Source organism: Gigantopelta aegis, chromosome 10 (genome assembly GCF_016097555.1).
Source record: "Gigantopelta aegis isolate Gae_Host chromosome 10, Gae_host_genome, whole genome shotgun sequence".
Classification (NCBI taxonomy): Eukaryota; Metazoa; Mollusca; class Gastropoda; order Neomphalida; family Peltospiridae; genus Gigantopelta; species Gigantopelta aegis.
Window position 1 is genome coordinate 13,873,625 of NC_054708.1, and position 13,472 is coordinate 13,887,096.

Sequence of the window (13,472 nt, forward strand, 5' to 3'; positions counted from 1 at the left end):
CGTATCAAGGTGAGAGGGGGGCACGCCTCATCAACAATCGCACTTTGTCTCCACCTCCATTTATATCTGAGGGGTGGGGAAGCTCGTGCTATGCTCTATCTTTGGATGACCTCAACACGTCCAACTAGTATTGTGAACAAAATATCAATGGTTCTGGTAACAGTTTACAGATGGTTTCAAAGAGGTGTGCAACACATATAGCTAAGATAGTTTTGAAAAACACAATTGTTTGTTGTGACATACGGCTATTTTGATTGTATCGAAATTTGTAATTCTATACACGGTCAATCGGTATAGTATTCACTGTATTGGGAGAAAGCCTGTACTTCGTCCACAGTGAAAACAAATCTGATTAACAAGCAAACATAAACAGCGTTGATGCACTACAATAACACCATTTATGCTGCATATATAACATAATTCCATGTTTTTTGTTTTTGTTTTATTTTGTGTTTTTTTGCGCCATAGTTTGGAACGGTATGGACCACTGGCGTAGCCAGGATTTTAAGGGGAGGGGGAAAGGGGGCAACCCACACTATGTATGTATGATTTTATAAAATGTTATACTTTTTTTAAAAGTTTGATTAGGGCGTAGCCCCCGTGCTGTCCCCATGGCTACGTCACTGGTGTGGACGGAACGAGACTTCAAAGTCTAGTCCCATACTTGTTAGCTGGACTCAATATCTAATAATTCCAAAATGTCAAATGCCCTAATCAAACACAAGAACTGCATGTACTTTATTTTTAAGAATTCTTCAACCCATTTATTTTTTTAAAAGTCCTCTTTGGAATCTTGTCAAAGAGAAGAAACCCAGCAGCTCTTTCAATGGCATCAACAGGATAGAAATATGTCTTCAGGGGAACTCCGTTGGGAATGGGCTGGTTTGGTAGCACATAGGACTGAAGTTCAAGCTGCCCACTGTTGTCTTCGATTACCAGAACTTTGAAGAAATGTGTTGGAACGGCCACCTGGTTATTGCCAATGACTTCATATTTCACGTAAAGCTTCCCGTTTTCTGGCCTAAAACAAAAGGTAATATATATATATATATATATATATATATATATATATATATATATATATATATATATATATATATATATATATATATATATATATATATATATATATATATGTATACATATATATATATACCATACATACATATATATATATATATATATATATATATATATATATATATATATACATATACATATACATATACATATATATATGTACATATACATATACATATATACATACATACATACATATATATATTATTATTATTTTTTTTTTTTAAATGCAACAATAACTTTTAAATATCAAATATGTTTTAATACTTGTTTTCATATTTCCGATCAGCTATATTATTTTTAGCCAGACCATACTTTCACAGTAATTTTTATATACAAAATAGTTTTTAAATACTTGTTTTCATTTTTCCAATCAGCTATATTATTTTTAGCCATACTATACTTTACCAGTAAAATACAGATTCTTAGTGAATTATGTAGTTTGCGCCATCAACAAGGACACCGCATGTTTTGTCACATTCGATTCAGCGCATTTCTGTTTTGAACAATACCATACTCGTCAGATCCAAACCCAAATCCAGCTTCGGTGTGTTTTGTGCTTTATATATTGTATAAATATATAATATACATATTATATATATTTTTATAAAAAATATTCTAAATGTTCGATTATGAAATTAATTTTGTTTCTATTCCAATTATGTGCCAACAGTGAAAGCAAATCACTTTAAAGAATAATCTTAAACAATTTTAATAAAATATACACACGTGGGTAAGTAGAGTGGGCCGGTGCAGACGTAGACATTTTTATTCTTCCTTGCAACAGCTCGGACATATTTCTCCAAACCATTCCATATACCCCGGTTGAAGCCTTCGCCAACCTACAAAACACCAGAAAGTAAATAACATTTAAAATGTACAATTTACACATACCAGTGCCATTTATATTTCCACAAAAATACATTTTTGAGTCTTCGAAACAAAATAGTACAAAACTACTATTATATAGTCTATATACATTATACTATATAATACATTATTCTACAGACATTTTATAAGTGTTTTTTAAAACAAACTTTGTTCACAGTTCTAAGCCTAATTGTACTCCACCACCACTGCCACCCCCTAGCAATAATTGTTTTGAATACGTAATCATCACCATATTGGCTAAAGGGACGCAGTACCATGGTAAGTAGGTTCTACACGATGCATGCAACGTACGACGACTGAAAGTATAATAATGCTGGACGAGTGAAATTATGATTTGTTTAATGTTTTTTCTTCCTGAAGACAGTCACAAAGTCAGTGTCTCCAGTAGGCCCCTATATTACTGCATTACTGCTTTAGTAAATGCTATATAATTTCTACTTTAAAAAAATACAAAAAACAACAACAACAAAACAAAACCGAAATAAAAACATTTGTGTATTTGGATGATTTAGCAGGCACAGCGGAGCAGGATTGGCTCTAGCACCCCACCCCACCTCCAATAATTCTGAATTAAAAATATTACTGGTAGTAAATCTTAAGGCAGATACGAGTTTTAATTGAAGAATGCAGGAAATTGCATTTCAGGACATCTAGTTTCTTAAATTTTACGGAGAGCACATCTCCGAACCCCTAGAAACTTTGCTTCGCGCCCTTAGTCAGTCAGCCACCTCCCCCCGAAAGTCTACTTGCTACTGCCGTGTCTGTTTGGTGCATCGGATGCATGTCCAGGAGGGCGAACAAGGCTGGTTTTTATGTTTAATGTTAGATGAATATGACGGACTATGTCCATCAGCCTAAATAGTTAGGAGGCATTTCAAAATCGACGCGGCCTATATAGTTTTATGAATATCTTCTGGCACGAAACCATCCACTCAATCAAACGTAGTTGAGATCAAACCTCGAAGATGGCGTTGGATTTGGACACATCTTCAGAATGCCCTCCAAAAGCAATGATAAAATTGTAAAGCACTGCAGTGGCACTATGATAGAACTCTGCTGGGAAGAGAGAAAAAACGGAAAGACAAAACGAAATGTGGAGAAATACACCGGTGGCATCTATGTCTGCGCACCTAAGCATTTGTGTTATATTTTAAAGTAAAAAAAATTCTTTAAAAATATTTGTTTCACCGTCACAGTACAATGGAACAATAAACGTGTTAGTACTGAAAGATATATATATATATTAAACTCAAGTAATGAGCGCGTTTTTAGTGCCCCCACCCCCCGTATTGAGGGAAATGCAGGAAAATAATCCGAATGAAAAAATGAAATGAATGAATGAATGAATGAATGAATGAATGAATGAATGAATGAATAAATTTAAATAAATAATATTATAAAAATTAAAATAAAGCAAAAAAACGGCAACAGTGGTCTCCGCTGTTTCTTTTTATTTAACTGCTTAGGTCTATGCATAGATGTTGATCGGCGAGCTGACCTGTGGTGAAATATTACTCAGAAGGAACGTTTGATCAAGAACTTTCTGTGAAATCCTGTGATTGTTGGCAGCCGCTAGATGTCCTTTGTCAAACTTGTAACCCTTGTAGTCTTGCGGTGCTGCCCTGAAATACTTGTGAATGGACGTATCCTCTTTGAATGACGACGATTTCCTGCTGACGTTCTCATCATATTTCAGATTGTCAGGCGTCAACTGTTCAAACACCCAGTGGGCATTGCGGTGTCGGCGGTCATAGGACAACACGAAATTGTCATAGCTTCGTATTTGATCAAATCCAGGGTAACCATACTTCATAATCTCTTGGAGCCGATTCGACGCTGTGGGTGGTGTCGGTTGTTGTCCAGGAACTATGGCTCCATCTCTGTTTACTGGCGTGCTGGACGCATGGACAACAACACGTGAAAGGTCAAGCAATTTCCTGTCGCTGTCAATGTCACTGTCAGTGTTATTATTTTTCGAAAACCTGTCCCTTCGTTTCCAGCGTTCGTAGTTACTACCAAGCCAAACGCCGATTCCAGCGGAAAGCGACGAGACTGTTGGTAATACCTTCGGGCCGATCATTTGTCTGTTGTATCTCGAATATTCAAAGTCAAAGAATCGCGATGAAACAGAAACTATACTTTGTATATTTATATGGATTATCTCCCCATATATTAAGTGTAGAATTTCTTCGCGCAAACCACATCCGGTATTTATTTTACTAGTAGTAGTAGCGCAAATACCAGAATTTATTGATGTGTAATAACATGTAATAAAGTAGTAATTTACACACACACACACACACACACACACACACACACACACTATCATTTTTACATTTCATATGCTATCGCCGACTGAATTTATCTTGAATTAGTATAAAATCAGTAACAACAAAACAAAAACTAAATTACTTTTGTGACAAAAACAGTTTTAAAAATTGGGCCTATACAGTATAGTATACACACACACACACACACACACACACACACACACACACACACACACACACATATATATATATATATATATATATATATATATATATATATATATATATATATATATATATATATATATATATATATATACATATATATATACATATACATATACATATACATATACATACATACATGTATACATTGGGCTATTTCTCGCTCCAGCCAGTGCACCACGACTGGTACATCAAAGGACGTGGTATGTGCTATCCTGTCTATGGGATGGTGCATATAAGAGATCCCTTGTTGCTAATCCAAAAGAGTAGCCCATGAAGTGGCGACAGCTGGTTTCCTCTCTCAATATATGTGTGGTCCTTAACCATATGTCCGATGCAATATAACCGTAAATAAAATGTGTTGAGTGCGTCGTTAAATAAACCATTTCCTTCCTTCGATTTTCGATTTGATGCTGACTTATCATAGGAGGGGACTTTACAACGAAAGAAGTTGGAATGGCGTCGACTAGTAAAGGGTGAGGAAATTTTACGGTAGTTTTATATCGATTATTATTTGTCACTGCAATTAGTAACGCATTTGTCCCACTAATTTTATAGCTATAAATAAATACAAGAAGTGGCCAAATGGTGTATAATGGTAATTTTTGTTACACCGTAGTTAAAAGATAATTTTTATGACAATGTTGATCAATTTTACTTTTAAGTATCAAAGGGCCGCAACTCTAATCGTATTTATTTGGCAAGTCTTCCGTAGGTTAGACTACCAATTAAATTATCATGTTAACGTTTGTGTTTAAAAACACTATATGCAATATATCAACCAAAATATGACCCATAAATTTCAGTACTACAACCCCAACTTCAAAGTATTAACTGCAGAAAATGGAACCTTTCATGGCTCATTTTTGGTATAACCCGATGTTTCTACAACACCCCTAGTTTCGCACAAAATTTGAGTACTTTTTTTTACCTAATGCTACTTGACACGGTGGTACTACATCAAATAAAATTGCATGGTGTTAACTTCTCTGTCAAAAGTTTGGTGCATCTCGAACTTTGACCGAGCCGGAAATTAATTGGTTTAGTGCTACTCGTACCACTTCCCGTCCCCAAATATTTTTTAGGGTTAGATTAGGATTATAAAAAAAATCATTATATACTTTAGCTGTACATTGTTTGAGATGTGTAATGCAATAGGTAAGTAATAACATAAATATTTATTTACCCCAAAGCCAAAGGTGGCGACGGGTGTGGACAATCCCTGCAATCCATTCATTCATTTATTCTCGGAACCGGCGTGACGTCACGCAGCCTAGTTACTGATCATCCAGGTCTTTGGGGGTGAAGCTAAGCCTTAGTGATTACTGGTTTACATAGAATAAAGTTATGATATTAACTTTTTACATGCCTTACATATTGTCATTTATTTTCTGTAGCTAACACATAGTTGCAATACGTCTTATGTGTATTATAACAGCTTGGGTTGCCATATAAGAGAAACGAACAACGGGAATCTGAATTAGTATAATCTATATTTAGTACCGATGTGTTTCCGTGTACTTTAAATGTCGAGGGGACAGGGCAGGTTGGGCAAAATATAATTTTTGTTGATGCAATTTTCAGGTAATGTTAATTATAAATTTTAACAATTTTGAAATGATAAGATAATTATTAATATAATATTTATGATGCGGGCTAGCTACAAAATATATAATTTGTATTTATAATAAAATTTGTATGCATGATTAAGTTAATTATTTTTATGATTTAATAATTATTTTATTTCCAAATAATATGTAATAATTAAACAATGGCAAAGTTGTTACTTTACAAATTCAAAATTACAATAGTATTATTGTCATATCTTATTATATAGATGTATTGGCAATAGTATAATGTTCCACTGAATACATTCTTTTATTCTTAAAACAAAATACAGTTTCTTGAAATAATGAAATGCTTTTTTTTTACAGATTGCAAAATTACCACATGATATTGCCCCTTCCTTAGCGGTTGAATGCAAGCAACAAAAAATAGCAATAATAAAATATAGCCATCCTCAAACCTTGACATCTAGGGGGAGCAATATCTCTCTCTACTTACCCATCACACCTGAGATTAGTTTCAAGGAGAATAATATATAGTTTCCTTTGGCATGTGAATTTATATACATGTAGTATCAATATGGTAATATTTTAAATTGCCCACCATAAACTACATTATGGAGCAAATAATCAGTTCCCTCGGTTATTTTTATGTCGAGGTCTACAACCTAATAAAACATAAGTGTTACCTCGTCGAACAAACATGCAAATGTTTTAATAATAGGGTTTAACCTGGTATATTTAGTAATAAAACACAAAAACTTACCTGAGTAAATAATGGTGAATATATATATGTATAATATTGGTGTTGTTTTATATCTAGTCACAATGGATATTGCAGATATTTTCTTGTTCAGTCTTGTGCTGTATTGGAATTGTTATTGCAGTTCAATTTAAGTAATATCTACAAAACTAATTTTTAATAGTATACAGCTGGAGAAAGGAGGCAAATATGGTTGTTAATAAACTGATCTATATCGGTATGCCTTCTACTAGACTACACATATTTAACCTAAGTTGCTTTAAACCCGGGTTAAATTACCTCATGTAGATGCACTTATGTAGCATATTCAAGGAAAATATATGAATGAGATAGTTAAATGCTACATTCTCCATGTCAAACAGTGTTTTCAAAATGGAAAACAAATATCAGATATGGCAGTTGACCATTCATTTTATTGCAGGTGATTTCTAAAGCAGATTACACATCCAAACACACACACTCTCACACACACACACACACATACACACACACACACACACACACACACACACACACACACACACACACACACACACACACACTGAACTGTAGAATACCATGAAACTACATATCTATGTAAAAAGGTAAGTTCTCTAACTTGAACAAGTAAAATTTACAAATGTACCACAACCACCAAATTACATTGACCACAATAGAATAGATTTTTATGTATTTTTAGATTTATGTATATGTATGTGTAGTGTTTTTCCCTAGCTTGTTTTAGCACAGTGCAGCACCATGCCTCAATAGTCTAGCACCATCTTGCCTTAATCAGCACCATGCTGCCCTGAGATTAAATAAGCCTTTTTCACTAATTAATTCTAAAATTGCCTTTATAAAACGCCCAAAAAGGTATTATTAATTAATTAAATATGCCTTTTACATCTTTTGCCATTCATTTATTAAAGCAAGCACATAAATTACATTAATGTTTATTTCAATTAATTTTTGTGTATTTTTAATGAAAAAAAAGTGCCCCGAAAATGGTAAAAATGCCCCAAAAGTGGTCTACCATGCCTTGACAAATTTCTAGGGAAATCACTAATGTATGTGTGTGTGTATGTATGTATATATATATATATATATATATATATATATATATATATATATATATATATATATATATATATATATATATATATATATATATATATATATATATATATATATATATGTGTATGTGTGTATATATATATATATATATATATATATACTGAAACCGGCACACACACATTATTTACCCTCTGCACCAAAGTAAATACTAAACACACGGGGGGGGGGGGGGGGGGGGGGGGGGGAAACGACCTATATTTTCTTACTGCAGGCCTGCTACAGACACATTTGCAAAAATTAAAAAAAAAAAAATTAAAGTTTAAACAAGAATTTAGGCCTATATTATAATTATTATATGTGTGTAATTTAGCAGTATAAACTTTTATTTTAAAATTAAAAAATAAATAAATAAGATGTAGTAGCTGTGGTATGGCACAATAAATACAAGTATAGATAATATCCAAGCAAGTAAGATTAAATGAAAAATAAAGACCACACAAATGTAATGATAAAGGAATATACTCTTTATTCGAGAACTGGATGCATCGTTTTGTTGGGGGGTGGGGGGGTTTATGGAAGATGATGGAATTGTGTATTTTATTTACAGTATAATGTGGGATTTTTATCACTGCACATGCTTTAACCATTTTGTTTGCTAAATTAATCTCTGTTGGTGTCAACAAGCAACAACATTAAAGTCAACGTAGTCACATTCTGTGAGGGAAGTCATGGAATTCCATCACTCATCAGGTTTGTCGTTTTAATGACCCTACCCACAAGCGGCGCCTAGTCTCTTCTTTTGGAAATTTGTCAAACGATATTTTTTTTAACATCATGTTATGGTTTATGCAGTCAACTGCACAGCATGTGTTAGGCATCGTGACTGTTAACTGTTGTAAATGATCGACCAAAGTTGCCTCATTTCACTAAACCATACGTAACTAAGGAGAAGCTTCACCGCGTCATGTGATAAACAATGGCGAACAGGGGTCGAAGTACCCGTATGTTCGGTTCCGAGAATTAACTTATTTCAACTTATTTTTGTGCTTATATCCAATTAAATTTCAAGCACGCTATCCTGAAACACACCTCTGCTATATGGGCTGTCTGTCCAGAACAGTGACAAGTTAGTGAAAGAGAAGAGGGTGCACAGACCTTGTCTTTTAAGGTGCGCGATCGTGCTCGTACAGCGCACATAATTTCAACCTGGCGAGTGTGAAAAATAACGCACATTACACTTAACAAACAGAGCATGTACAATAATGTATATTGATTTCCACTATTTATTTTATGTAGCTGATAGAAAGAGCACTTTAATAATACAAGAAAAAAATGTGAACGATAGCGTCCATGCAGGCTTTTAATGTATGACTGGTACTTATCTTTGCTATACAAATCGGAAAACATTGGTTTAATAGACATCTTCCAATCCGATCAAAACTCCTTTGCCTATTTAATTTATTATTAATTAGAAACAGCAGTTTTGTAAGGTAATAGATCACAATGTCTGATGAGGCTAACTCATTTATACTGTTCATATAGTTATGGGAAAAAATTACATTGAATTAAATAGTGGCTTCTGTAGCCTACACAAATGAACTTGTTATGGAAATCAGCGAAGTCAGTAAAATTGTCTCGATTTGTTCATAACTGTTAGCCTACAAAGCTTACGTGAGGTCCCAAAAATGGCAAGCGTGTAACTTTCAACTTAGAAAAAGAAAAAGAAATTTAGACAGACAATTCAAAAGTAGACGGAATAATAAAACAAAGGAAAAGAAATGATAATAGGTATGTAGGAATAGGCCAAGGAGGCTAGGTCTTGTTTACGAAAAAAGAGAGAGTATTGTTTTTACATCTATTATTTTTCTTTTTTTAATCTTTAAAAAAAAAAAAAAAAAAACCCATTTAAATATTTATATTTCAGCCAGAGGTTAATGAATGTACATCTGTTATTTATTTATATATATATTTATGTACAAAATATATTAACAGTAATCAATTATCATAGCTGACTATTTAATTTTAATGTTAGAAAGTCGCAGACCATGTGACTGGAACATGATTTGATGCACAGTGCTGCATGCACACACTGGTCTACTTGAAAGTTGACAACTTGTTTTGCATTTATGATGGTGTCTACAATTATGTTTAGATTATCGTTATTATGGCATCCAATGTTTGAAATAAAATCCTTTGTAACATTTGACACATTTTGTGGGAGTTTGTGTATTTTTTATCAACAACGTTGGGACCTTCTAGATCAATAATGTAATGCTGACTTGGCATAGATGTCAGAGCTGTTCGTAACTGGTAGTGGGTAGGTCAAATGATGTGTTACAAAATGTTGAGAGAGGGAGACTGGTTGCGTAATTGTTGAATTAAAAATGCCATGTGAATGTCAGTGCCCCAACCAACACTATCAATTGAACTAATTGTAGGCCTATGTTTAACAAGTTATTTTAAAACTAATAATATGAGGTAGTGCACACCTGAGATGCTTGGGTCATAGTTATAATTGAACCACGTCCTCTGAACCAGTGGGTTTTCACCATCCCAACTATCCTAATCATGTTTGATGTACATAATAATGAAATTAAAGACAATTTGATTTCTACACGTTTTGGTGCATGTCCATAAAACCATCTAACACTGAAAAGGTATCTATAATTGTGTGCATCAAATTATTTGAATAGTAGATATTGTAATTAAAAAACAAACTGTCTGCATCAGTGTATGTCATAATTATATTTCTATAGCACTGCTCCTGAAATTTTGTAATAACTCCATTCCTGAAAGGATAAAGAAGTCAGACTACACTAAAGAACCAAACAATATAACACTAGAAGAAAGCATTATTGGTTTATTGGTTCATTTTTGCAACATGTCTACATTTACATGTATCAATTACTTCATAAATTAATAATGCTTGGTTTTCACTCACCTTAGCATATTGATGAGTGACATTTTTCACTCACCAAAAGTTTTTTTTTTACTTGCCATGGTTTTTCAAAAGCCAAGGACTGGGTGTAGTGGTCTATACCTACCCATTCCATTGAGTTGTTTAAATTCACTCTGTGTAGGAGCCGTTACCGGTAAGTGTTATATCCGATGGCTTGACCATGACACCACCAAGGCCGGTTTTCCTGCAATTGCCCACAGCAATCAGCATTGCCGTGGAGATTGCTGTGGAGTTTTTAATTCTCCATACACCTTTTTTTGCTGTGGACTACATATATATCATATATGTATATATTATTTGATTCCATGACATGCTTTTTGCTGTGGACTACATATATATCATATATGTATATATTATTTTATTCCATGACATGCTTTTTGCTGTGGCTACATATATATCATATATGTATATATTATTTTATTCCATGACATGCTTTTTGCTGTAGACAGTTTAGGATTTTTGGGGGATATAGAAATTTTCATTAAGTACTGTTCCTCACTAACATATAATTAATGGATGGTGCTTAATAAATAGTCATAAGTGAAAATGAATACAGATTCATGTTTAGCACAACATGATTTACAGTTAATGTCTAACCGGGATTCGAACCAGTAGCCTTTGGCTTGGTACTGTCAGTGTTCGAGATAAAAAATTTTGGGCAGTATCCCAGTTGGATACTAACATTTCAAAATCTGGTATCCCACCAAAGAATTTAGTATCCCACTTAAATGAAATTCATAAATAACATTGTAACAAACTTGCACGACACTGTTCTTGTTCCCAGTATATTGCTCTGTTGCAATCGGAATTGCGAAATTTGTGAAATTCACAATCAAACGTAATCAGCAAAAAGATTTGCTGCATCTATTTTTGAGTAATACTGACATAAATTAATATTTAGCAGTAATCTATAAGTGTTTCTGACATTACTAATGATAAATCTATCTGTATTAATTTTCTGCAGATGTGGAATCAATATCTCAAATAAAATTTGAAGGGAGAAAACATAAACAAAAACAGTAGAGACTTAGTGGTTCCCAGTCTATTGCTACGTTGCTATTGCTTCAGTGTAGCATTAAACTGGGTAAGAGTTGGGGGAGATATTGTTATGGCATAGCATTAGACTGGGTATGAGCTTGAAAATACTGTTACTTAACTTCACCAGTAAATGATGACTTTCATTGTTTAGCGAAAAATTAAAACGCAGGATTAAAAAACCCAACAACATTATATGGTTTCCCGGTGGGATACTGGGTTTTTAAAGTCTGGTATCCAAAATTAAATTCTGGTATCCCCGGGATATCAGGATACCGTTAATCTCGAACACTGAGTGCTGGAATGCTGCAGATAATTATTAGATCATGCATTCGTATCATCAAGCGTCGTGGCAGGCCATCGGTTTACAGGCTGGTAGGTACTGGGTTCGGATCCTAGTCGAGGCATGGGATTTTTAATCCAAATACCGACTCCAAACCCTGAGTGAGTGCTCCGCAAGGCTCAATGGGTAGGTGTAAACCACTTGCACCGACCAGTGATCCATAACTGGTTCAACAAAGGCCATGGTTTGTGCTATCCTGCCTGTGGGAAGCGCAAATAAAAGATCCCTTGCTGCCAATCGGAAGAGTAGCCCATGTAGTGGCGACAGCGGGTTTCCTCTCAAAATCTGTGTGGTCCTTAACCATATGCCTGACGCCATATAACCGTAAATAAAATGTGTTGAGTGCGTCGTTAAATAAAACACTTCTTTCTTTCGTATCATCAAGTGAGCATGTATTTCAAACAGGGTTTTTGCCAGAGGGTAAAAAGGGTATGGCACCATACCCAAATGTTTTGCAGATCTATATAAAAGAATAATTTAAGTTGACGTTTTGACAGAATTAATGACTCTTATCAATACTGTATGATTTTCTTAACCTTAACCCTAAACTTAACCCATTTTCTTTCTGGTGGACAGCAGATGAATGCAGCACACATATTGTAAATGGGCCATTCCATGGTAATGTTTTAAGCCAGGACGTGACATTCTGACTGATCTCCTTCACTAAAATTCCTTTTTAAATGGAAATGTAGTTTTATCGTTTATAGACTCATTACATATAGTAGTATAAGCATGTCGGGCCAAATTTTGTTTTTGTAAAAAAAAAAAGACATATAAAGTGAAAAGTAAAATGTGCCAGGAAGTGACGAAAATGGACGTCACTTTTTTAACACTGCAGTAAATCCCAAAACTGCTCTCCTGATAGAATGTTTGCTTATTGAAATATATTGTTTAACACAATATCCAGTCTATTTCTAAATGCCATATACCAATTTACTAAAAAAGATATTCTTTATGATGTAACATTTACTTTTTAAAATTTCAGTAGGAGCCAGGACGTCACTTTTTGTCCAGTTCACTTGTACAACTAATAAATGATATGTATACATCAAATACTACAAATGAAACACTGTTAATTTATGAAATCAATGATATTTACTTGTTTAAGTTGTTTTTATCATCAAAATATGTGCATAAAATCCTGATTAATTGAACTGTCATTGTGCATAAAAAAAAGAGTCTGAAAAATAGTTTTTAAATAAAACAAACTTTTGTATGTCAAATCAGCCAGGACGTGACATTATATATTTTGAAAAATAATTTAAAATATTAATTATGATATGAAAGT

The 13,472-nt window shown here is 33.8% G+C and overlaps 2 protein-coding genes across 2 annotated transcripts in view; one reads left to right on the top strand and one right to left on the bottom strand.

Annotated features, from left to right (window-relative positions):
- Positions 1–737: 737 nt before the first annotated feature.
- On the bottom strand, positions 738–4,105 carry LOC121383391 (endonuclease G, mitochondrial-like). Its single transcript, XM_041513393.1, has 3 exons — positions 3,470–4,105; positions 1,810–1,922; positions 738–1,021 (listed from the first exon to the last, which is right to left on the bottom strand). The coding sequence occupies exons 1-3, from the start codon at positions 4,049–4,051 to the stop codon at positions 745–747; spliced, it is 972 nt and encodes a 323-aa protein (XP_041369327.1). The 5' UTR covers positions 4,052–4,105; the 3' UTR covers positions 738–744.
- An 820-nt stretch (positions 4,106–4,925) lies between these two features.
- LOC121384262 (transcription initiation factor IIB-like) overlaps positions 4,926–13,472 on the top strand; it is a 19,200-nt gene continuing 10,653 nt past the window's right edge. The window contains exon 1 of the mRNA XM_041514576.1: positions 4,926–4,942. The gene's annotated coding sequence lies outside the window, so the exon portion shown is untranslated. The remainder of the gene's footprint in view (positions 4,943–13,472) is intronic.